Raw genomic sequence first — 27,286 nt, forward strand, 5'->3', positions numbered from 1 at the left:
GAGTACGCAAGAGTATTGGGATGTTTAATGTATATAATGAACTGTACACGACCAGACATAGCATGCGCTATCAGTAAATTGAGTCGGTACACGATTAATCCCAACAAAACTCACTGGATGGAAATGAAAAGAGTTTTTGGGTATCTTAAATACACTCAAAATTATGCTTTGCATTATAATAAATATCCTGCGGTACTTGAAGGATATAGTGATGCAAATTGGATCACCGGATCGAAAGAAGTAAAATCCACAAGTGGATATGTATTTACTATCGGTGAAGGAGCAGTCTCTTGGAAATCATCCAAACAGACGTGTATTGCTCTCTCTACAATGGAATCTGAATTTATCACATTAGATAAAGCCGGTGAAGAAGCAGAATGGCTCCAGAATTTCTTGGAAGATATTCCGTATTGGCCCAAGCCAGTGGCATCAGTATGTATACACTGTGATAGCCAAGTGGCAATAGGTAGGGCAGGGAGCATGATGTATAACGGTAAATTTCGTCATATAAGACGAAGACATAATACGGTTAGAGAACTTCTCTCTAGTGGAATTATCACTGTAGACTATGTAAAGTCAAAGGATAATATGTCGGATCCACTTACAAAAGGCCCATCTAGAGAAGGAGTAGAAAGGACATCCAAGGGAATGGGTTTAAGGCCCAGGACAAGTCAGTATGGCGGTAACTCTACCTAGCAGACTGGAGATCCCAAGAGCTAGGTTCAAGGAGATCAAACAAAGTTGTGTCTGACAGGTTCAACATTGTCAATTACCCAACCCATTCTCATGATGTAGACAATGTATAGTAAACTAGGATAAGACTTAAGATGAAAAGTTTTTTAATGATTATCTAAATTTGGCAGATTTGACCAAATAATTTAATCTACAGGATTGAACGTGTAGAAATCACCTATGCGAGGGCGAAGTGGAAGCCGCTTCAAAGAGAATGTTAGTAAAGGCCTATTCTCTAAGCTCTCATGAAAATCGAGACGTGTTCATGGCTGAAAAGAACAAAACCGTAAGAACCATAAACGGTAAAAGGCTGGTTGTGTGACATGTGTTGCTAGGTGTACATTAAAGCTCGGCGGTTCAAGATATCAAATCTACCGATTGACCGAGTGCATTCGATGCATGTTCACTACGGAAAGTTCAAAGGGAAACCCACTTATCCATATGCAATCAGTCTTTGCTTGATGATCACATACTTGTCCGTAAAAGTTTTACGAAAAAAATAGCCATTCCCCATTCATGTGGGGGATTGTTGGGTTCATAGTATATGAATGAAGTGTGAATGAAAAAAATGGAGAGAAAAATGGTGGAAGAAAGGAGATACCAATTTAGAAGGTATATTCCCAAATTGGAAAGTCCACTAATTCTCCCACATTGGTGGGAGAAGGGAACTTTGTAGTATTTATATTAATGAACACTTACTCCACATGATAGGTGAGGCAAGAAATTAGAGATGCCTCGCGCCGTCGTCGTCGTCGCTCGCTCGGCTCGACTTCAGCTTTGGATTTGGATTTGGCAAATGATCGATCGATGAGATTTATCTTTTTGGACAAATTTTATTTGATGATCTGAATTTACCAAACAGTAAAACGCAGCAATGTGTTTTGATTCTCCATTTATACATGCATACAGTTTTTCGAAATAGTGCAGTGCTGAAACTGAACTGATGCATTGTTTCTGCAAATAGATGCACTGCTCCGATGAACAGATGCACTGTTCCAATGAACAGAGCATTGTTACAGTAAACAGATGCACCGTTCCAGTGAACTGATGCACTGTTTCAGCAAACTGATGCAATGTTTCGATGAAATGACACAATGTTTCACACGAACTGGTATGTACTGTTTCAATAAAATGATGCACTGTTTTAAGTAAACAGACATGCATTTTCAGAAAAGTGAACACACCTTTAAATTGAACCAATGCCACCTTGCTGAAGAGGCATCTTGTGGCTATATAAACCTGGTTTCATCCACAGGTTTTGATATAGAAATTTTCAGATTACACAACTCTTCTTGTCTTCAAAATACTCTTTGTGATCAATCAAACTGTTGAGTGCGTTCGAAGAATCCGACTATTTGAGGTACCTGGGAGGAAAAATTAAAGGCTATTAAATCCGCTATAGTCGAATTGAAGGCTATTTTATCCTGGGAGGAAAAATTCCACAACCTCGGGTACAGTGAGGGGAATTATTTCCTTAAGGAAACTCCGTGAATTCGGACCACTTGGCCTTATTCATTTCTGTTTTATCTATTTTTCTGAAAAATAAAATACACCTCTTCGAAAGGTCATTTTGATCTTGTGTTGAGGGTATTTGATATACTTCATTGTGTTCTTGTTTATAAACTTGAACTAGTTGAAGTTGTTCTGCTATACGGATTCTGCATACTCAAATATATTGTGGAAATAACAATTTCTACTGTCCATCTATGTAATTTTTGTTTCACCACCGATAAGGAAAGGAAATTTGACCCAGTTTGTGGTTTAGGATGTTTTTTTTTTTTTAGATAATTTAGTAGTAACTGGTAAAACTGTTGCCATGTGACCCGGAGGTCACGGGTTCAAGCCTTTGAAACAGTCTTTGGCAGAAATGCAGGGTTAGGCTGCGTACAATAGGCCCTTGTTGGCGGGCCCTTCCCCGGACCCCGCACTACGGGGAGCTTTAATGCATCGGGCTGCCCTTTTATTTTAAGGAGTAAAAATAAAAATCTCCTAATATGTCATGTAGCCGTAATTTTCAAAGTGTCTGTATCTCCGTCTATAACCTGTTTCTCACCTAACAAGTGTTTACATAGCATAGCAAATAGTTAATGGAGTAGTAATTAACTGTATTTTTAATGTATTTGGTTGTCTTTTTCATATTTTTCCTCGTCTTTCAATTTAATTTACTTGATTGCTTTCTGCGACTCAGACGAGGTCAGACGGAGAAGAGTTCAATAACTAGGGACTTACCAGTTGCTAAGGCTGCATATTCTTTTCTAAAGGATACTGTTTCATCATCATTCAGTTTCCCTGGGTGGAACAAGGGACGGATAGTCTGTCAAAAGACTCAGCTCAAACGTTCTTTTTCTAGCTCCGAACCATCCACGGAAGCTTCAAAAGGTGACAGACTAATTCCTCTAAGTAACTCTCCCATTTCTCTTTTGGGAACACATGCATCCAAGAGTGATGCAAAAAGATCAGAAAGTGTGAATGCTGAGAGCGAGAGGCGCACAAAATCAGATCCACAACTCATGACAAGCAATGTTTGAGCAGATAAGTGAGATATTTAATGCAATCTGCTTGAGAAGGTTGTTGAGCTTGCATTGGCTTTTGACCTACTAAACGAGGACACAAAATTACCTTGCCCATGCTCTGATTTTTGATCTATCTATGCCTTGGCATCACTTCCTTCGACCTCAGCTGCAGAAAACTGTCAAACAGGTGCAATCCCCTTGTGAAGCTGCTGAGTGAGTGCTAAAAATTTCATGTTGTTTTCAAAATTCTGGCACCCAGCTTGGGGGACAGGGAACGGGGAGTGGAAGAGATGGAACGCGCTGACTTACACAGCTGTTTTCCGTGCACATGTATATTGAGAGTGTTCAATGCTAAAATCGAAATGATTCTTCTGAGAAATTTATAGGTTGGATCTAATTCATGCTGCTAATAGCAGATATGGCATTTGTGTCCGTTAAATTTGCTGTATTCACAGGATTGCACAATATCAATATAGTCATTAGCATACTTCTTTCTGGAGTTACCCTTGTCATCTCGGGTGCTCGCCTTTATCTGGAGAATGAATTTCTCCCCAAGTGTTCTAGCTTAGTACTAGTGATTGCTCGTACGAATAATAATTCGTAAGAATTTTGACAGTAATGTAGGTCGTGTAATCCAACATGTCTCAACTATGACTAATATTTACTAGCGAACATAGCTGTAGTGTTGATCGTTTTATTTGTGGCACAAATGGAATATGGTTTTTCTATATTTCACCCGATAAACTCATGCCTCCGTAGTTACAGATTTGCAGGTTTGATCTCTATGCCGTCGGTGTAAGCCCATGTAGTTCTTTTTATGACATTTTACTGTTTAGAGCGCCATTTTTGTTTTTTTGGTACTTTTAATCGAAGTATGAAAGTTGTGAACTTTAAAAATATGTTGTTTTACAGAAATATAATGGAAGGTTTGATTTTCCAGTGTACATTATTTTTTCCATTGGACATATAACCTGTTGGGCGTTGGCAATGAATGAATTTCAAACGAGGCATGATCTGGTCAACAGCCTCAAACTTCATTAATTATTGCCACTTGCAGAGGGTTATCATGGCTGACAATTTTTAGAAAAAAACAAAAGAGTAAAAACATAGTATTCAAATTTGATACTCAATATTATGAGGTTGCATCAAAGAGATTATCTTATTCAGATACGGTTATCACTTTAGGATATTCTACCCACTTTATTACTACTTTAGTCTCTAGACTGTAGCTTTTCCTACCCATGGTATAGAATAGTGGGCTTTTCACTTTTGGGCTCTATCAACTTTTGAAAAGTTTTTAACTTTTCATCCTATATACAAGGTCGAAATAGAACCTAGGCAGAGTTTGAGATTAGATTGGTTGGTTTTGTTCTTCAACTTGGTTAAGAGCCAAAGTTGATTAATTTAAACGAAAAGAGAAGAAAAGTTGATTATAGCAAGTACCAAAGTTACAATTACTTTTTAAGTTCTCCTCCTTTTTGACATGCTTTGCTCAAGTTGCGTGACTTAAGAAGATTAGTTTATTCAGTAGTACTGGCATATCAATCCTAAATGGTCCAATTTCATATAGATTAGCATGGTGCTGATTACATAAACGTACATAGGGAGAGCTACTTTATGGAGTGCAACCTTTTTATATACATCGAGGATATATAAAGATCCTTACCCTATACATCGATTGATGATGCAAGGGTGAAACAAGAGTAGCCCTGAACCACTTGCTGCGCGAAGCCAAACTTTCGCAATAAAAGCAGAAGAAAAGTAACTCTTGTTTGTTTGACCTAATTTAGAGAGGATGAAGGTTCCACTTGACAACACTTTTTCATAGTGACAACTCTTTCATGGCTTTTATATGTAGTGAGTTTCGAAAAATATTTGATACAAGGTTCATGCATGTCGCTCTACATTTGCAACGTCTGGTTTAAAATAATTACGTGCATCACATTGATTTATTATTATGAATGCAAGACAAATATCTTCCTTACATATTTATCATATATTCATGGTTAGATTATATTTTTTCTCACTCTAATTTTCAATTTCCATATTAAAAGAAAGATAGATATAAAGAATTCTTAATTGGGGAGTATCTCCCTTTTCTACACTTAATTTGAGATGGCTTAGAGGTTTCTTCAACATGAAGAAAACTTAACTTCTTCAATCGTTGGAAACAACCCAGATTTTTATAAATCAGATTCTATTCTTTATTTAAGAAAAGTTAGTGGGAATTCTAAAATCACACGCTTAAATGGATTGATCATACATAATACATTTTTAATGAGTACTTTAATTAGGTAAAGAAGAGCAAAAAAATTGTACTTCTTTGTGAACTTTCGTAGGTGTGATTAGGGGTGTGAATTGTTAGTTTCGGTTCGATTTTATATACTATTGGTTTTTAAATATGCTAAACCAATAACCAAATCAATAAGATATTTTTTATCAGTTTTCGGTTTATAAATTTTTACTCCTTAACGATTCAGTTTTCGATTTAACCGATAAGAAAATACTCATAAAATAGAAATAGAAGTAGCTAACATAAAAAAAAACGAATTGACACCAAAAATCCTACATGATGTGTTTTAATTTACAAGAACCTTCAAATTTGAACTAAACATTGTTAGGAGAAATTAAGAGTTTGTATAATTGAAATAATAGGTTTGTCAATTTATAGAAATTAAAGAGAAATATATAATAAGTCATATATATATATATATATATATATATATCTTATTGGGTTATCGATTTACCCAATAAGAAAAAATCGAACTGAACTAATAACCCAATAAATTTTTTCATAAAACCACACAAAAATCTAAAAATTACACAAATACACAACTTATGTTTCCAATATTACAAAAAATCCCAACTCCCTAAACATATTACAAAAATCTCAACATATACACAGAATGCTATGTATATGTCGGCTATGTTATGTATATTAATAGGAAGAGAGAGTAAAGTAATTAAAAAAGTGGGAGAGAATATAATTACTTCCAAAAGGGTTGGTATTTATGTTATTTATACTTAAAAAATCATTAACCCAATAATCCAATAATCCAATAACAATAAATCAATAACATTTTTATCGGTTCGATTTATCGGTCGGTTCGGTTTTTACACACTGTAGAAGTAAAAACTTTCAATTGAAGCTTCTGAAATATATGACACATTTCACTCCTATGCATATTTTCATATATGTAACAAGTTTTAAGAAATTTCATAAATCACAACAACGTTATTCCTAATTACTCACTATTCTTACACTTTGCTAAATTACAAATAATCTTTTATTTTATAATCTTCGAATACATAATTAGCATCCGGATACATAATTTTGATTACTAAGATACATTAATTTCTGAAACTATTTGATCGAAATACGTAATATATTAATTAAAACAAAGAGAGATACATCCGGTAATTTTAAAAAAAGGAATTTAGGTAACTAACAAAAATGTTAGAGATTTTATGTAGTTTAGTAAAAATAAGTTATAGTACTAGCTAATTTTTCCATAATTAAATCACTGAAAAGTTGGGACAAAGACTACTTTTAAAAAAGAAAGTCTTCAAAATCATGTAGTATTAAAAAAATAATCAACATCTTAAAATTTATGTCCAATTAAATGTAACACATAAAATGATTTGGGAAAAAGAACTGTCAACGTTAACATCAAATCCCCAAAGCAAAGGGCGAATTTGAGAAAGGATTTGTTACTCTTTGCCACATTGACATAGTACGCATGAAAACCTTGTCTTAACTTAATAAAACTTGCTTAACACATGATCTACTCATTAAATTTATCAACAAATTTCATTTAGACATTTGAATTATAATATGTTTCGATTGCACGCTTGCACACATGATAAAGACAAGTATTTTTTATTTAAGCTTTTTTAAAAAACGATTGAGATTTTACGTATGGTTTATTCATTTAAATCACACATTTTATATATCTCCTTAAGAAACACTTTAATTAGATAGTTGTAAATACTAAAGAAATATTTGTTACATGATTCAGATGAAGAATTTACCCAAAAGAAACTAACTTTTGTACAAATAGTTTGGATATGTTATTTAAAAAACCCAAAACACAAACCGGCCTATATACACCCCAACTAGGTGTGTGGTATACTATTTACGGAACTTACTTTTCCTACTTTCACTAGCAAAGTATTTGAAGACTTTATCCCCCAAAAATTAACTTTTGCTGGTTTGGTTTGGTTATAAATTAAAAACTCGATATAATTAGTTTGATTTGTTATTTGAAAAACCCAAAACAAATAGGCCTATATACACCCCTACTATGTGTGTGGTATATCGTTTACGAAACTTATTTTTCCTACTTTCATTTGCAAAGTATTTACCTCATTTTAAGGAACTCCTTTTTTCGAGAAAATATTTTTCCAAAAATTTTCGCCAACTAAACATGGAGAAATGAAAAAAATAATTTATCGAGTTAAAACATTTATAAATTGTTAATTCACAATCTTTTACTTTTCTCCTAGTCTAATGTTCTTGACAAGTAAAATAGGAGTTAGTATTTTCTCCGTCTATATTTACGTATCCATTATCGATTTGACACAATACACCTTAATAAAGATGGACGGAAGGAGTACTAATTAACTAACATTGAGATCCCAAAATCCAAAGTACAGATTTTAGGATGAGATAATTAATGGATTATAGTCAGTGGCAGAGTCAAGATTTTTATTGAAGGGGTTCAGAAGTAAACATACGGATTAGTCGAAGGGGGTTCAACATCTACTATATATACATAAAAATATTTTTAACCATGTAAAAATAATATAATTTTCTGTCGAAGAGAATTCAGATGAACCCCTGATTACAAGATGGATCCGCCACTGATTACAGTACTTTGTCAGTCATATATTGAAGTGGTCCATAGTTGTAGTGCGTATCTTTTATAAGATTATATTGGATGAAGATATTATTTGTCTCACAAAGACAAAAGCATCATGATCGAGCAGATCAACATGTTATGTTAATTAAAAAAAACTTAATTATCATAACAAAAATATGACAAGTTGATTATTATTAAACAGTTTACCCCGTTAATGATAATTTAAACCTCGTATTCTTGATTCTCGCTTGCTATATATTTTATGTGATAATCTAAATTTGTGACCTTTAGAATTCTTGTATTAAATAAAAAACATCAAAAGCAAGAAATTAATATTCGACGATCTCTGCACCTTAAACAAAAAAATATTTTGGACTTCGCATTAAATCTTAAAGTATGAAGCATATATGTTCTATTTAATTTCTAAAAGAAATTCATTACATAGGGTGGTCCAGGAAAAAAATAGAAATAAATCCACACGTAATATAATTAGCTGCAAACGTATGATATTTACTTGTTTATAGACCTTTAATACTTAACTACATATGACTAATTAACGTGTATTTTTATCTCATTAAATTAATTAATTATAATAATTTGATAATTATATTTGGAAATTGTCGTTATCAAAACCAGATTAATCAAGGACAAAACACAGAGATTAGAAAAAAATCTTCCTGTAACTTTGGACTAAATAGAGATTAATGGGCTAATTAATCGCAGTTGTTTTATTATCAGGAATTAGGTTTGGAAGTTGTTAGAGTTGTGCAGCCATTAAATCAAAAATTAAATAAATGCAACTTTAATCAACACAATATTCTCGAGTTAAGTTTTCTAATCATCAAAAAAATAAAAATAAATTGCAGTTGTTATATATCCTTTTCTTTCAATAATAACAAATCGTTAATACAAAAATGCAAAAGATTTACATGTCGGGGATCATCTTATTAATTATTTTGTGTTGGTAGGGCCTTAATGGCAATTATAAACCTCTTATCAATAAGTGATTTCACTGTCCCATCTTGATTTAAAGGTGTTCATTAACTAGATAGAAAAGGATTAATTAAACTTCCATTTTATACATGTCAAAATTGTAGGTTAATAAATTATTTGATTCCTTTATTTAAGCTTAATAAATAAATTATCATGACAGACGAAATAGTTGCTCAGTTGGTCGACTATCTCACTTTTACTTTGTTGATAAAGATTCGATTCTCCGTCTTGTAATTCATTCTCCGTTTTCGCTTCCCCTGCCCTTAACTTTATTTAAGAAAATAGTAATAAAGGAACACGTCAAAACATTAGAAAAAAAAAATTAAAAAATGATTAACATGTCAATTTATCAATTGGCCTAACATGTAATTATTTTTTAGGGGATAAAAGGTGTATCGATAAAGATTGAAGGTACTTTTTAGATAGAATAGGTAGCTAGAAATAAGTAAACATTATCTTGAATCAAATAATTGAAAGGGGACATAACCATACCATAACATGTTGTAAAGCTTTGTCTCATTATCCTAAGTATGATAGTGACCTAATTACGTTTACTTGCCAAGTGTACCATTAAAATCATAAGCACATTCAAAATTTATATTTAATAAATTTAACTTTTATAGTTCGCTTATTGAAGTTTTTCTCAATATGTGTTCGTATGAAAATATTGAGCTCAACTAAATTCACGGTAATAAAGTACTCTATCCCCTATATGTGTTAAATAGCTAAGCATCATTTTTATTTCACATGATCCTTCATCTTCTTCTACCCATAAGTATGCTTATGATTACTGGTGGTTGTAATGGAATCAAATCATGTTTACAGTAAATTATTGACCTTTTATCATCTTAAGTAGAGTCACTTCAATCCTCAAGAGAGATAAGGGAATTTCTCAAATGATAATCCAACTTACATTTTCTTCTATAAAAATTATTAATAAGCTGGCTAATTTTTCTCATTTTAAAAGTAATTATTCAACTTACTAGTTATTTCACAGAATTCAATAAGATCATCCAACTTATAACGAGTTTTTCATACGAATGTATAGTTTTATGTCATTGAATGTATGTTGGCGCAAGCAGGTGCGAAGCTAGTGTGATTGTTATAAGTTCAATAGGATTCGAATAATTTTAGCTCAAATTTGTATTTGTGTTATAAATTTCATCCAACACTCAATAATATTTTTTATTATTTAATGTCTATCAGCAACTTCTTGATCAACTTACTCATATATATGAACCCTTCTAATTTCAACATGAAACAAAGTTTAAGTATTATTTTTTACACAACCCAATCTGATACCAATAATCCATCCATCTCGTTTAGAAAAGTTAGTGGGAACTCTAGAATCACTACCCTAAAATGCATTATATAAATTACAAAGGAGTAAATTAGGTCAAAGAGGGAGAAGACAAGAAGTATCATATATGAATGATAATATAAACTCCCAAAAGCAAAGAGACAAAAGAATTACTTTGACCACACAATTCACATGAAAATGGTGTCTTAATTAAATTAATATAGTGGATTAGTAGCTTAGGATAATCCCATTGACAAAAATACACGAAAGTAATCCAGTAAATCACGCGCCGTTGCCTGCTTACTTTCTTCAACTTATTATTTTTTTTATTTTTTTAAATTATTACTATATGCTAGTTGATGAAATCTAAGAAATAGAATTCATCAATGACTAAAGAAAAATATTCTGAGACTTTGCATGTGTATGATATGAAGGAATTATTTAGGAAACTTCTTAAAATTCTAAAAATAATGTTTTGATGGAAGTATGGAAACTAAGTCTCATAGATGATAACTCAAACAGTGTATGCCTTTAAAAAATCATTACGTATATACATATATCAAATTTTGAGCTGACTTACTAACACTTGAAGTCGTGTTCTAATATTTAGAATTTCATAAAATTTAAAATTCTAACTCCACTGATACTCGAGATCACCCCTTGACTAATTCAACCCTGCATTTTTTTCAAAGGGCAATATTCTCTCAGTCCATTCGTTTCAAGAAAATTACCATGAACATCGAGATCTCCGATAGTCCAAAGTACAAATTATAGAGAAGAAATAATGTATTACTACTACTATATGATAAAATTATTAAAGTGGTTCATATTTGTAGTTCGTATAACTATTTAAGATTATACGCTGGAAGTAGTGTCTGTTTAAGGAAGAGAAAAAACAGAATGAGCGGATCAATGAATTTATAATTACTATAGTTGACAACTTGATTAATTTAAGGATTTACCACCTTAATCAAACCTACGACGAAGAGGAAATCAAACCTCATATTTTGAATCTTGATTCTCGTTAATTTTAATTTGTTTATTAGAGAGCCTAGTTTTGTGGCATAAACTAACTCTATGACCTTTAGAGCTCCCAAAAGATCAACATGTTTCCTACTCTAATTATAGCATTTTATTTGGTCCATATTGTAGTTAAATAGGCCTTTTTTATGACTTCGTAAGTAAATAATAGGTCAAAGGACAAATTATTAAAAGAAAAAAGTATAGGGTAATTCACTCCAAATTACTCATGAAGTTTTAAATAACGACTTCAATTTATATTTATGATTAAAAATAACTATAATTTTCAAATTATATTTACTTTGAATACAAAAAGTATTTTTTTCCAAATACTCATAATTTTTAAGGCCAAAACCCCCTTAAGCGTCTTAATTGATAAAAAAATAAAAGAGTATCCCGTAACATGATAAAACCTTTTTTATATGGACAGGTATTTCCAATAGTAGAGTATTATAGTCATAAAGTGAGTAATTCAATTGAAACCCACCACTTACTCTTACCCCCACATTCTATTGTCTTGATGATCCTACTTTAATTGCTCCTTTATTTCCACGTACGGACGGCTTATTAAAAACAAACAGGTGTATTAAAACTTCTGCTATGTGTAGGATTCGGGAAAGAGTCCCACTATAAGAGTGTATTATACGTAGTCTTATCTTGTATTTCTATCAAAAGCTATTTTTAAGGCTTGAACCCGTGATCTCCTGATCACATAACAATAATTTTATCAGTTACTCTAAGCTCCCTTCAATGCACGTCTTATAAATTGACAAAAAAGAAAAAAAGAAGAAGAAGGTAGCATCTCCACAACTGCTTCCCAACATTTTATTACGTGAATATGCTTAAACGGACGGCTTATATATACTTTCACGTGAAAATATTTTGTGAAAATATGTTACTGAAAAAAAGATAAAATTCTTCAATTTGTTTTTAGTTTTTGATATTTTCTTCTTGTTAGTTGAACAAAAAGTGGCTAATATGATGGTGGTTATATATGGGATTATACTACTAGATAGGGAAGTTCAATGATGCCTCGTTATCTCATAATAATAGCAGTAATATCACAAATTTCAATTCATGTCATATATAAAAAAAAGGTAAAGAACAAGTCAAACTTTCATAAATAATAATAACATTAATAATAAAAGTTTCCGATATTTTTATTGACATATAAATGTATGATAATATAAGGAAAAAGACATCATTTTCACCCTAAACTATATTCGAAAAGTCTAAGCCACACCTAAACTATACTAGTGACCTATTATACACCTAAACTATAAAAAAGTGAAACTATTACCTCCCCGCGACACTCATTCTAAGGCGCGTTATTTATACTCGTTTTAGGCGCGTGAAAAGCAGAAAGGAAAATTAAAAGCAGATTAAAACATACACGTGTCATTATTCAATTGCATTTTATCAATCAATTATATTTAATTAGTTTTTGATTTATAGTTATATAATTTTTATTTTCTTTCTTTACCTTTTAATTTGGTTTTCCTTTTCCTTTTTTACTCTTCATCTCTAACTTCTTTTTCTTTTCTCATTTCTTCCTCAACTCCATTTTTTATTCCTTACCTTCTCTCAATCTCCATCAATTCATCAATGAATTCACAAATTTACTTACCCTTTTATTTTTTTCCTTTATTATTACAAGTAGAAAGAAATTTGTTATTAGTGCTATGTCCTTTTGATTTTGTTAGAACCAAATGTGGGTTACTCAATTTTGGCCCCAACTAGAAGCGCTTAAACAGTTTCTGCTTGGAGCAGTAATGACTTTTGTTTTGTATTAAGTCTTTAAGACATACTTTTACTTAATATAATCCCATCAGTTACCAAAAAAAAAATACGAGTTGGATTCTGTCACACCCCTTTTACGTACTCCAAAAATATAGTTATAAATTAACGTTCGAAAGGGTTTTAATTATTAAGTGACAAGAAATGAAAATTTGCTTCGGAAAAAGGATTATTTACACTTTTTACTCAGATTCGCCACTTGGCATAATCTGGTGTGCCAAGTCACCGTTAGATAATCCTTTCCAAAACCATTTGACTCTTTAAACTGGTTTGCGAACAGAGATTCCGGCTAAGGAATTCTGTTGACCGAGGGGAAGGTGTTAGGCACCTCTCGATCCGTCTCACTCTCTCTATTATTTTTCGTTTCTCAAATCTCTCTCTCTCGTAGATATCTCTCCCTCACAATTTTCTCTATGTGTGTGTGCTAGAGAGTGTTGATAAGTTTTTGTGAGGTCAAGAAGATGAATTTTTCTCCATTTCTTTGAGTGTTTTTTTCTTTTTGTGTATATGTTGCCTTCCCAGATCGGTGTGTACTATGTAGAGTGAATTGTGAGAGTGGGTGGGGCCGTGGGTACACGTGGGTAGGGGTAAGGGGTAGGGTGTGGGGTGGTGAGGTGGGGGGTAGGGGTAGGGGTAGGGGTAGGGTGTAATGTGGTTTATTTTGATTGGGTAGGTTGTTAGGATAAGATAAAATTAGTTAGGGGATTGTTATTTTTGTTATTTTGTGGAGGGATTATCACACGGGTGAGGGTACACGGTAGGATAAAATAAAAACGGGTAAAAGTGAATAAAAATTGAACTTTAAGAGGACGAAATCACGTGTCTACAGATTCGAACCCATAACCCACATTTCAAAATACCCACATTTCAATTTATAATTGATATTTCTCTGTGAATTTGGGTATTATTTAGACGAAATTTATTCAATTTTAATTTAATTAGATTGTGGGTGTGTAATAGGTCACTAGTATAATTTAGGTGTGACTTAGACTTTTCGGATATAGTTTGGGGTGAAAACGATGTCTTTTCCCTAATATCAAAATAATCCTAGAAAGTATTACATTCAAATTTCAAAATCAACCCTACTATGAAGACTAAACTCTATTGCCAACCAATAAATATCACGTATATAAATCTTTTTACTTTTATTACTCTCTCTTTTATATAATGCTAAGAATCTTCTTAAGATATGTTCGTTCGCCATAAAACCAGTATTTCTTTGAATTATGTAGAAAACTGATTGGTTTTTATTTTGTGCCAAGCAAATTATTAACTTTAACAATGATTGTTCACATTATATTTTTATGTGAAGGTTGTTGTCAAATCCAGAAGGAATACAAACAAAGCTTATGAAGCAATAATTATTTTTCTTAGTCTGGAGATAAATAAAGATAAGGAGATAATTAAAGATAATCTTATTAGAATCCAGAATTAGTTTTGGAAGTTGTTAAAGTTTGTGGAGCCATTAGGCTCCAAGGGGTTTAAAGTTAAAAGAAGAATGGTATTCGATCCAAAAAGAAATACTAACAATGAAATTAGGGAGAAAGATCAATATTCTCTTGTTGAATATGGATCGTACATTTGAAATCGTTAAAAAGGGGCAAAATTAAGGAAAAAGAGCCTTCTTTTGAGTGTTTTTCTTTTTGTATTTTGTGAATCTTTACTTCGATTATCGTATTATTTACTGAACTTTTCTCTTGAACTTTTCAAATGACCTCTTCACTGTTGGGTTCATAGTATATGAAAGAAGTGTGAATGAAAAAATGGAGAGTAAAATGGTGGAGGAAAGGAAACACTAAAATGGAAAGTGTACTCCCAAATTAGAAAGTTTACTCTTTCTCCCACATTGGTGGAAGAAGAGAACTTGAAAGTGTTTATAATCAAGAATACTTACTCCACATGGTAAGTGAGACAAGAAATAAGAGATGCCTCGCGCCATTATCGTCGTCGCTCGGCTTCGACCTCGGAAAATGATCGATGAGATTTATCTTTTTGGACAAAATTTATTTGAGATCCGAATATACCAAAAGAAAAACGCAGGAAAAATTTTCTGAGCTTGATATGAAAGACCTTGGAGTTGCAGATGTGATCTTAGGTATAAGAATCCATCAAACTCCACAAGGGTTAGCATTGTCACAGTCTCATTATATCGAAAAAATACTTGACAAGTTCAAGTATATGGAATTCAGTATTGCCAAGACTCCATTGGATGTGAGATTTGCACTTCGAAAAAATGAAGGTGAAAGTGACTCACAATTGGAGTATGCAAGAGTATTGGGATGTTTAATGTATATAATGAATTGTACACGACCAGACATAGCATGCGTTATCAGTAAAATGAGTCGACACGAGTAATCCTAACAAAACTCATTGGATGGCAATGAAAAGAGTTTTCGGGTATCTTAAATACACTCAAGATTATGTCTTGCATTATAATAAATATCCTGCGGTACTTGAAGGATATAGTGATGCAAATTGGATCACCGGATCGAACGAAGTAAAATTCACAAGTGGATATGTATTTACTATCAGTGGAGGAGCAGTCTCTTGAAAATCATCCAAACAGACGAATATTGCTCGCTCTACAATGGAATCTAAATTTATCACATTGGATAAAGCCGGTGAAGAAGCAGAATGATTCCGGAATTTCTTAAAAGATATTTTGTATTGGCTCAAGCCAGTGGCACCAATATGTATACACTGTGATAGCCAAGCGGCAATAGGTAAGGCAGGGAGCATGATGTATAACGGTAAATCTCGTCATATAAGACAAAAACATAATACCATTAGGGAACTTCTCTCTAGTGAAATTATCACTGTTGACTATGTAAAGTCAAAGAATAATGTGTCAGATCCACTTACAAAAGGCCTATCTAGAGAAGGAGTGGAAAGAGCATCCAAGGGAATGGGTTTAAGGCCTAGGACGAGTCAGCATGACGGTAACTCTACCTAGTAGACTGGAGATCCCAAGAGCTAGGTTCAAGGAGATTAAACAAAGTTGTGTCTGACAGGTTCAACATTGTCAATAACCCAACCTATTCTCATGATATAGACAATGTTTAATAAACAAGGATAAGACTTAAGATGAAAAGTCTTTTAATGATTATCTAAATTTGACAGATTTGACCAAATAGTTTAATCTACAGGATTGAACGTTTAGAAATCACCTATGTGAGATCGAAGTGGAAGCCGCTTCAGAGAGAATGTTAGTAAAGGCCTATTCTCTAAGCTCTCATGAAAATCGGGACGTGTTCATGGCTGAAAAGAATAAAACCGTGAGAACCATAAATGTTAAAAGGCTGGTTGTGTGACATGTATTGTCTAGGTGTACATTAAAGCTCGACTGTTCAAAGATATCAAATCTACCGATTGACCGAGTGCAACCGATGCATGTTCAGTACGGAAAGTTCAAAGGGAAACTCACTTATCCAGATGCAATCAGTCTTTGCTTGATGATCACATATTTGTCCGTAAAACTTTTACAACAAATAACCATTCCCCATTCACGTGGGGGATTGTTGGGTTCGTAGTATATGAAAGAAGTGTGAATGGAAAAATGAAGAGTAAAATGATGGAGGAAAGGAGACACTAAAATGAAAAGTGTACTCCCAAATTAGAAAGTTTACTCTTTCTCCCACATTGGTGGAAGAAGAGAACTTGGAAGTGTTTATAATCATGAACACTTACTCTACATGGTAAGTGAGGCAAGAAATAAGAGATGCCTCGCGCCGTAGTCGCTCGCTAGGCTCGGCTTCGGTTTCGAATTTGGATTTGGCAAATGATTGATCGATGGGATCTATCTCTTTGGACAAAGTTTATTTGAGATCCGAATATACCAAAATAAAAACGTAGGAAAATTTTTCTGAATTTTCAGAAAGAGGTGCAACCTTTAAAGTGAACCATTGCTTGTTTTCGGAAGAGGCATGTTATGGCTATATAAATCTGCTTTCATTCACAGGTTTAGACACAAAAAATTCAGAATAAAAACACTCTTCTTGACTTAAAAAATATTCTGTGTGATCACTCAAAACGTTCAGTGAGTTCGAAGATATTCCAATTGTTTGAGGTACCACTACAATTGGTTTGTTTGGCCATTTTATCCTGGGTGAAAAATTCCGCAACCTCGGGTACAGTGAGGGGAATTATTTTCTTAAGGAAAGTCCGTGAATTCGAACGACTTGGCCATTTTTGTTTCATCTTTATTTCTGAAAATAAAATACACCTCTTATAAAGATCACTTTGATCTTGAGTTGAGGGTATTTTCTGTACTTGATTGTGTTCTTGTTCTTAAACTTGAACTAGTTGAAGTGATTGTTTCTAGTATACAGATTCTTGTACCCGTAGAAGGAAGAATGACATTCACTTCTATATTTCCTTTCAAATCTGATTTGACTTAGCTTGCTTCACTTGAGCAAAGGATATATCGAAAACAACATCTCTTTAACTTCATAATATAGGTGTAAAGTCTGCATACACTTCATTCCTCAGAAAGTAAAAATTTACTTACACCCGATGTATATACCAAACTTCAAAAATCACATTGTGTACGTTATTATTGTTGAAGTCTACTCGTTCAAAGTCCAAACCAGTCCTCATTGCAATGGGTCTGTAGGTATAGCATCCGATTACGGTTGAATTCTTTAATTTATATTCAATATTTATACCAAGTCACATCACATTAATTTACTACAATTAAATCACATATTAATCATACATATACTATTAATTATTTATTTATAATTAGTAATTAACGTGCATATAAGAAACACACAAAATTTGGAGTGACACATTATCTCCTTCTCTATATAAAGCAGATAATTAAGGGGGTTGAGTCTTATCGTGTTGGTAGGGCCCTGTACTTATTAGCCTTTCATCATTTTGTGGTCTGCATCTACCTTTCGCTGCCCCCCTCGTGATTTAACGATGTCCATATAATTAATAGATTAAACCAAAAAATCTTCTATTTCTACACATGTCAAATTTGATATATATCCAAGATCCCAATTCATAATAGCTAGTTTGATACATGATATAAGGATAATATTAATTTTGAGCTTAACTTTATCTCATATTTAGTGTGAAATTTTAGCTCATTCGAATTCTATTTTATCCCACTATTTATATTAAAACGGTGAAATAAAATAATCACGAAATATCTTAATCCATAGGACATCGCTGCTTTATATCAAACGAACCCGGAGAAGTCCCAATGAATTTGTTATATGATATATACCATCTAAGGAAACGTTATTATTCTTTCAATTCCGATGATTCTATGATACTATTTTCATGCCATAACATAAATATGAAAATATTAAGACCTATAATAATTTAATCTATCATGGCATAGAATGTTAAAATATTTACTATTTCATGTTTAAATAAAAGTGATCATGGTACTACTATAAGGGGAAAAAAAAAAAAGAATTAAATGACCAATGAGTGAAATCTCAAATGGGTAACATAATAATTAGGTAGGGGATAAATGCGGTGGTTAATATAGATTTAAAGCCACTTTCAGATAAAATAATTAGTTCGTAATCAAGTACCTATTTTCTTAAATAAATAATTTTTCATTCAAATAATTGTGAAAGGATATACCCATCCATAGTTGTAGTTTAGTACTAAAGCTTTTCGAGATCTGTTGTTTACAACTTTACATTAATAATAAGGCATCTTGCTAATATCGTACTTAATTAATAATATGATTAGTAGACAAATATGTCAGTTAATCAATCGGTTAAGCATTTCTTTTCTTTTTCACGTGATCCTTTATTGTTTTTCCCATCAACTTGTACCCATAATTTTGATAATTATAAGCTCACCGTACAACTTTGATTCTTGTGTAGGAAGCTTAATCATGTTAATATTGAATAATGGATCTACGTTTAGTACACTAACTATTATCTTAAGTGGGATTAACCTTTTTTTAAATCCAAAATGAAGATAATGTTATTGTTAGGTAGGTGGACCTGTTTAATTTCATCTTTGACATTTTAAAAGCAAAATCATTCATGACTAACCATTATCAAAAAGAAAAAAATAAAAGGAGGGAAGCAAAAAATTACTTAGTGGAAAAAATCAATTTCCTTTATCGTACGAAATTTTTTCATCAATACCAATAAACTTTAAGATTTATTATTGACTTAAAAATATGTTTTATTTAGAGTTACGTTAACTTTAAAAAAGCATAATTATCACTGCTTATGAATCTGAGCCTAAATATCTATGTCAAACTGAGATTTCAACCAAAAGGTATGTTTGCACGGTTAAGTTCAAATTCCTTAAGCGAATATCACAAAGTTAAAATTGGGATTAGATAATCAAATTATTTTCCCTAACTTTAGCACAACGTAAGAGAAGATAATAGATACTTCAACTAAAAAGCCTAGAAATAAGGACACTTGACCTTGTGTTTGATAATAGTCAAACTAGGGGGTGACAAATGGGCCAAAATAGGGAAAATGGACAAATATATCAATCTAATGATAATGGTATATATTAATATTAGAAAAACTACATAAAGTAACATATTTAAATATTAAATTATAAAAAATAGCAACACTTTTATCAAATTATATTTTATAGAATATATATTTATATTTTTATAGCAACGGTTTGTAAAAATACAAAATACATATCGTTCATAAGGACAGTAAAAATCATATGTATTTGTATTTTTATAGCAACAGTTTGCAAAAATACAAAATATAACTTGTTATATTATGTAATTATAAAACTGTTGCTATGAAACTCATAATTAAGGGGATAAATATGTTATTTCTGAATTTTGTCCTATATATTACTCCCTCTGATTCACAATAAGTGAATTGTTGGAGCAATTTTAGTGTTTCAAAATAAGTGAATGGTTCACAATTCAAGGTAAATGTTAAAATTTTTTTCCAAATTTATCCTCCATTAAATGTGCATTGGGGGTGATGTATCATATGTCTTTACTTTTTGAAGAGGGTAAAAATGAAATAACGTGATAAATTTATGTTTTTTTTTTTTTTTTTCTTAACATGCATGCCAAAATTCAACAATTAACTTATTGTGGAACGGAGGGAGTAATATATATATCATCTGTCACATTTTGGATGTAAATATGTCTCTATCTTAAATAAAATGATACGTACATATATGACTCTCATACTAATGGTAGGGACATATGTGCACCCAAAAGTATGACAGAGGATATATACGTACCATTTATCATCATTCGGGGGTACATTTATTTCTTTTCCGTTTTAATTTTTTTATTCCAAATAATTAACCCAAATTCACTACCCGATCCAGTAAACTCATCGAATCCGATTTCAAACCAACTCTACCCGATCTTTATTTTTTGTTCCAACCCCGACACTCCTTTTGTTTTTCTCTTAAACGTGAATCCCATCAAATTGTAGTAATTCATCGTTGATGCTAGTTGGTGTTTACAGATTGAAAGGAGTGGATATTAGGCCGAATGTGGCCGCAACTAGGGGTGGGATGATAGTTCGTCGGTGGGGTGTTTTTGATTTGACGGAGACAGTGACTATGTGATGGTGATCAATGGTGGGTGGTGTTTTTCCGATGAAATTTCACTGAAGATTGAAACATGAGAGATTCAATATTTGATGTTGTTTTGGAGTATGGGTTAGTGGTTTTTTTTTTTTAAAATTGATGGTAGTAAGTGTTATAGTATTGTGTGTGTATATCGTTATAGGGATGAGAAAAATGGGTATGTTAGACAGACGTTTCTTAGACTTTAATTGCGATCGGGTCGGATAGTGGGTTTATTGGGTGAGGTAGAGGATTTGGGTTAATAATTTGAAATAAAAAAATTAAAATGGAAAAGAGATAAATATATTCCGAACTATGAATAAATGGTACGTAAATACTTTCGGTCATACTTTGGTACGTATATGCTCCTAACGTTAGTGTGAGAGGTACATAGTATCATTTCATTGATGATAAGGGTATATTCATACCCAAAATATGACAAAGAGTATATGCATATCATTTATCATAATTGGTATATTTGACCTCTTTCCAAAATTACATCAATTTTGGTATTTCTTTATCTAGAACATTGGCTCATTTAACTCCCCAATTTTCTAATTTCCAAATTATTCAAAGAAGTATTTAATTTATTAAAGAATAAACATGTTTAGTTATATTTCAAACAACAAGTAAATTTAAAATACAAAATATCAAGGAACCAAGCGCTATTATTCCAAAATTAAAAAAACAAATCAGCAGTCAATCTTATTATCGATAAAGACAATTCACAATTGAGCAAAGATAATTCACAATTAAATTCGATTTTGATTATTATTTTTGTATTCACATTCATGCTTATAAAAGATCTGTCTCCAAGTTGTTCAAAAATAATATTGAATTTCTTAATTCTTTAACCTAAAATTAGTCAATTTTCTCTCTCTCTCTCGTTTTTTTTTTTTTTTTTTTTTTCTATGGGGCGAATAAAGGTTGAGAAACGTGAGTTCCAATTAAAAAAACAACTGTGAGAGAAAGAAAGAAAAAAAAAGAAGAAGAAGAATCGGATAAATCGTCCGTCAAATGTTTGACACGTACTTCTCACAAATTGTACTAAAGTTACACTTTACCACATGCATTTTCCCTTTATTTACCCATCACACCTGTCTCCCACTCTCTATATATTTTCTCATCTCCATTCTCCACACGCCTCTCTTTCACCCCTCTCTATATACTATATATACATACATTACCGGTATATGCATAGCCTTCTCCATTTCTTCTGATGACGATAACCTACGGCCATAGCTCTTTCATCTCCGCCGGAGAGTTGCCGCCGGCCGACGTGTCCGGAGGAGAGATTATGCTGTTTGGTGTGAGGGTGAAGGTGGACCCCATGAGGAAGAGTGTGAGTTTGAACAATCTTTCTCAGTATGAACAGCCTAATTCTAACGACAACAATAATAGCAACGGCGGAAATACCAATGACTCTTCTTCTAAAGTCGCCGATGAGGGCTATGCTTCTGCCGATGACGCTGTTCCTCATCACTCCGGTAGTGGCCGTGAGCGCAAGCGAGGTCAGATCTCTGATTATTTTGCTCTGTTTCTTTGTTCATATGGATTATGGAGGAGTAACTGTTTCTCTCAATTTTTCTGTCTATTGATTTTTTTCTAAGTCAACTGTTAATCGATCATATATCCTTTTAGCCTCTACACCGATTTCAAGTATTTTCTAGTTCTATGTTGTTATAGTAGTAGTGTTCCTTTGATCAATTTGGCTGTTTTTGGATTTCATTTTTTAGGAGTTCCATGGACGGAGGTGGAGCACAAGCTATTCCTTTTGGGATTGCAGAAAGTAGGTAAAGGAGACTGGAGAGGAATCTCTAGAAACTTCGTCAAGACTCGCACACCGACACAGGTTGCAAGTCATGCTCAGAAATACTTTCTCCGGCGAACTAACCTCAATCGTCGCCGCCGCCGTTCTAGCCTCTTCGATATCACCACTGACTCGGTATATCTCACTCAAATCCCATAATTTCATCTAACTACCGATCGATTTACTGGTAACTCTAACCTTGCTTATATGACAAACAGGTATCTGTATTGCCAACTGAAGAAGCAAAGAATCTGCAAGAAGCTCATGTAGAAACTTCCAAAATCAATGCATTTCAGGTGACATCTGTGCCAATAAAATTTGCGCCTCTTGTCTTACCAGCACAAATGGACAAGCCAATAGAAAGTCCAATCCAAAGTTATAACGCTTCATCTATATACCTCCGGCCTGTTCCTGTTGTTGTTCCAGTGTCTAATCAGAGCTCTGCAATAGAGTCATCTTCGTTATCGTTGACATTGTCCTTGTCATCACCATCATCATCATCTACTAGATATCAAGTGATGTCAACTTTTAGTAATGGAGAGAGCATCATCAGTGTGGCATGACATACAAGAATCTCTCTATTAAATTAAAGGCATAATAGTAGTAAGTAGTAACCAAAAGCTAGAAAAACAAATTAAGCAAAAAAAAAAAAAAGAAAACATAGAAAAAAGGCAAATGGGAGTGTTCTGTAATGGAGTTAATAATATTTATATAAGGAGAAATGAGATGTAATGGTCCTATTGTATATGTCATGCCTTACTGTACCTGTTTTATGCCTAGTCATGTTATGTTAGTGTTTTCTTTATTTGTTTTGTAGCTTGGGATAAAAATAACAATGAATAACATTGGACCTTATGCTTCTTGTTGTGGCTAATTAATATCAATGGGCATATTAGTGTGGTCTCCACTCTCCACTGCTCACTATCTATCAAGTATCTCAGTGGTTCCCATAATTTGAAAAATATCAAGTGGAATTCTCATCTCTGTTGAATGTTAGCTATGTTGTTTAGCCATTAAAAGAGCAGAATACATCAATCTTTGTTTGTTTGTTTGGTTGATGAATGTGGATGGGAGTTGTGTTCCTCATTCATTGTAGTGGACAATAAACGAGTGGTAGGACCATTAATGTCTCTGCTCATGTGATGTGTTATCCTGAATCCTGATTGGGTCAGGATATCTTCTTCATGTGGTGAATTTTCAATTAATATGATATTCCATTGTTTTTTCTTGATTCAACTTAAATGGTATACCAACGTGGGCACCATTCATATTTGGTTGTTTTCATTTACCAAGAATTACATATATATATATATATATATATATATATATATATATATATATATATAATTTTAAGTTACATAATTACAAAAAATTCTCAATTAATAAAGTAATTACACAAATCTCATAATAATTACAAAAATTCCTTTATTGGATATTTTCTCTCTTATTAACATTATACATGTAACAACCGGTTTCATCCTTTCATCTTTTACTCCCTTATGCTCTCATTATCAAGCCGTTATTTACTCCATTTTTAAAACCCCTCTTTTTACGGCATACTTGAAGTAAAATCTACTTGTGGTTATCAAATTGTAAGTTATTCAACAGTTAATAATTTTAATATTGTACTTCATTAATTTTTTTGATTTTTTTTGTTCAACTTTTTCAAATCAGGGGTTTTCCGTTTTTTATTTTTGCATGTTCAAATTATAGTATTGTTCAAGCTTATTCAAGTTAAGTAGTTCGTCTTTTCGTTATTTTTCATATGGTATAAGTTAGATCTGAGATTTTCTTGTTTTTAGTTCGATTTTCAATACTGTTAACTTAAAATAGTGTTATTTGGTAATGGATAATCCTCTAAGTTTTAGTTTAGGAATTACTCAGTTAGATGCAACTGTACAAGATATTCCACTTGGATTTGTTCTTGCTACATTTGATGAACAGGATCCTGATTGGGCAGAGAATTGATCAAAGCACAGACACGACCCCGTTACAATGAAGAAATTGACGGATAAGATTGCTTCTAAATCGAAGAAGTTTACTTCAAAAACAAGTAAAAAGAAATTTGATGATTCCGGCCGACCACGTCTGCCGAAGGTATTTACTATGACTGTATGTGTAATTTGAGACATGTATAATATTACACCATACATTAGTGTTTCATCAAAGTAATGTATAATATAGTTGCTCTGAAATATTATTGTAAAGGTTATACATTCTAATAAAGCTGATATTATTTTTTGAAATGTATAAGTTACCTCATACATGTGTATTTTATGTTTATGTTTTTGTTTTGGTCTTTCATAATTTGTTAGATGTATACATAACCATCATACATGTAGTGTATATGTTGGACTGAAATTTTTTATAAATGTATTTTTCGTTTATGTTTTGGTCTGTTATAATTTGTTAAATATTAGATGTATAAGATAACATCATACATTTATAACTGTAGTGTATATGTTGGATTGAAATTTTTATACATTTAAACAGTTTAATTTTCAATGTATAAATAAACCTCATACATGACTAATAATTGTTTAATGTTGGTTTGATTTTTGTTATGAAAGTATAAATGAACATCATACAATTAGTAATTGTTAGCTAATTATGTCAATGTATAAATAATCCTCATACATGACTAACTGTTTAATTGTCAATGTATAATTAACCCTCATACATGACTAACAATTTAATTGTCAATGTATAAATAACCCTCATACATGACTAACTGTTCTTTAATAAGTAACCATCACACATGTTTTACTGATTATATTATTTTTCAGATGTATAAGTTAACATTATACATGTGTTAGTGTATTGTATATTTTAACCTTATACAATTATAAGTTATCCATCGACTAACAATTGTTTAATGTTGGTCTGATTTATGTTATGAAAGTATAAATGAACATCATACAATCAGTAACTGTTAGCTAATTATGTTATGTTTTTTTCCCAGGGCATGAAATACCGAATTGATAAAGTCCCACCACACCCATTGCATATGGGGAGCTTATGTAACTGTGCTTTCGGGGAAGAGATAAAGGAATATTTTGGAGAGAATGTACTGAGAGCATTTAGAAATACGATTTTTGGCATATTTATAGATTTGCCACGGTGCAACTGGATAGGACAGACTTCAAAATGCCTACTTATGCTTGAAATTCAACAGGATAACAAAGACGAGCTTCATGTTTGGGTACAAGGGGAAATCCTCAAATTCACAATGCTTGAATTCGCCATTATAAGTGGTCTGAAGTGTACCGGTAATATTGATGATTATATGTATACTTCATCATCTAAATTAGCGTTGATGTCGAGGTATTTTTCCGACAATAAAGGAGCAATAACTCGTTCAAAACTGATAACACGGGTGCAGAATGAAAACTTTGATAACGCTGAAGATGCTCTGAACCTGGCGATATTGTTCTTTGTTCATACATTCATGTTTTCTCAGCATAAGGAAGCACCAATTAGTGTTGCGCACTTTCAAATTGTTGAGGACGGTCGGTACATTCACTTTCCATGGGAGAAGGTCACATTTGAAAAGTTAATGAGTTCCTAGCAGCAGGATTTCAGCACTGTGAAACAGTTCTATTCATTGGGTGGAATGCCGCACGTTCTAAATATTTGGATGTTTGAGTGCTGCTCCGAAGTAGAATCAAAAACTGTTGTCCGTCAGAGAAACTCTATTCCTTGTCACGACCCAATTTCTCAAATCGTGATGGCGTCTACCTTATCCCACCAGTAGGCAAGTCAAACCATAGTTCGGAATGGTAGGTAATGGGCTATTAGGCAGAGACAAAATAAAAGATCTCGTATGATAATAACAACCTCAATAATAAGTGAAAACTAAGAAGAAAACATATGTATTATATCAAAACGAGAGGAGGAAAAAGGACCAGCTATACAAATGAATCTCTCCCAAGACCTGATAAGGTTAGTACTAGAGCCAATACTAACAGGTACCCAGAGTACTAGAGAAAAATCTAAAATGTACACAAGTAGTCTCGAGTGAAAAAGACTAACTAGAGTAGATAGAGGAGGATCAGCCTCGGACGACAGTAAGCTCACCCCGCTCTAAACCAGCACTGAAAGGTAGGAACCATGTCAACGCTGACAACGGGTACTCAGTAGGCATCATCGATCGATTGAGCTTAATACAAAAGAGGTGTAACTACAATGCAAGGGCGTAATCTGAGTTATTAGTAAATAGGGATGGAAAGGTAAACAACTACCAAGCTATGCACCGACTGTAAAGGAATAAACTTGTGCAATACAGAAAAAAATTATGATGCAGTAATAACAAATAAATCAAACATAACCTAATTGAGCCCCCATAAGTCCGCTAGGCACACTGAAGAAGACAATTAACCCAACCGTACCCCCATAAGCTGGTGGAACACACAAGTGGTGAAAGTAAATATAAATAATCAGATGCCGAACTCGAACCGGAACTTAGAGTAACCCCAACTATAATCGGATGCCGGACTCGAACCGGAGCTCATAGAATCATAATAATCAATTGCCGGACTCGAATCGAAACTCATAGTAATCATAATAATCAATTGCCGGACTCGAACCGGAACTTATAGTAACCATAACCCACCGATAATATTAAAATCCATATCATAACAATATAAATGTCTAAATAATCATTCATTAATCTTAATTAAAAAGGGATAAATTCAAGGTTTTACAATTTAGCTTCACG

At 32.7% G+C, this 27,286-nt stretch overlaps 3 protein-coding genes across 3 annotated transcripts in view; all 3 read left to right on the forward strand.

Annotated features, from left to right (window-relative positions):
* LOC107862461 (pentatricopeptide repeat-containing protein At1g74850, chloroplastic) overlaps positions 1-3,744 on the forward strand; it is a 12,931-nt gene extending 9,187 nt beyond the window's left edge. The window contains exon 4 of the mRNA XM_016708052.2: positions 2,921-3,744. Within this exon, the coding sequence (XP_016563538.1) occupies positions 2,921-3,260 (340 nt within the window). The 3' untranslated portion in view covers positions 3,261-3,744. The remainder of the gene's footprint in view (positions 1-2,920) is intronic.
* Positions 3,745-21,903: 18,159 nt separating this feature from the next.
* Positions 21,904-23,223, forward strand: LOC107862462 (transcription factor MYB1R1). The gene is given in 3 exon segments (NM_001324835.1): positions 21,904-22,270; positions 22,496-22,704; positions 22,788-23,223. Coding segments are annotated over 3 exon segments (846 nt in total). The 5' UTR covers positions 21,904-21,978; the 3' UTR covers positions 23,133-23,223.
* Positions 23,224-23,908: 685 nt separating this feature from the next.
* Positions 23,909-26,486, forward strand: LOC107865954. The gene is made up of 2 exons (XM_016712139.2): positions 23,909-24,666; positions 25,532-26,486. The coding sequence occupies exons 1-2, from the start codon at positions 24,565-24,567 to the stop codon at positions 26,135-26,137; spliced, it is 708 nt and encodes a 235-aa protein (XP_016567625.1). The 5' UTR covers positions 23,909-24,564; the 3' UTR covers positions 26,138-26,486.
* Positions 26,487-27,286: the final 800 nt, after the last annotated feature.

The sequence above is a fragment of the Capsicum annuum genome, chromosome 3 (assembly GCF_002878395.1).
Source record: "Capsicum annuum cultivar UCD-10X-F1 chromosome 3, UCD10Xv1.1, whole genome shotgun sequence".
Lineage (NCBI taxonomy): Eukaryota > Viridiplantae > Streptophyta > Magnoliopsida > Solanales > Solanaceae > Capsicum > Capsicum annuum.

What these genes read in the sequence shown, in the direction of transcription:
- LOC107865954 (XM_016712139.2), top strand. Translation starts at nt 24,565, where the DNA reads ATGAAGAAATTGACGGATAAGATTGCTTCTAAATCGAAGAAGTTTACT. An exon ending in GCCGACCACGTCTGCCGAAG is followed by an intron (nt 24,667 to 25,531) that starts GTATTTACTATG and finishes TTTTTTTCCCAG; the next exon opens with GGCATGAAATACCGAATTGA.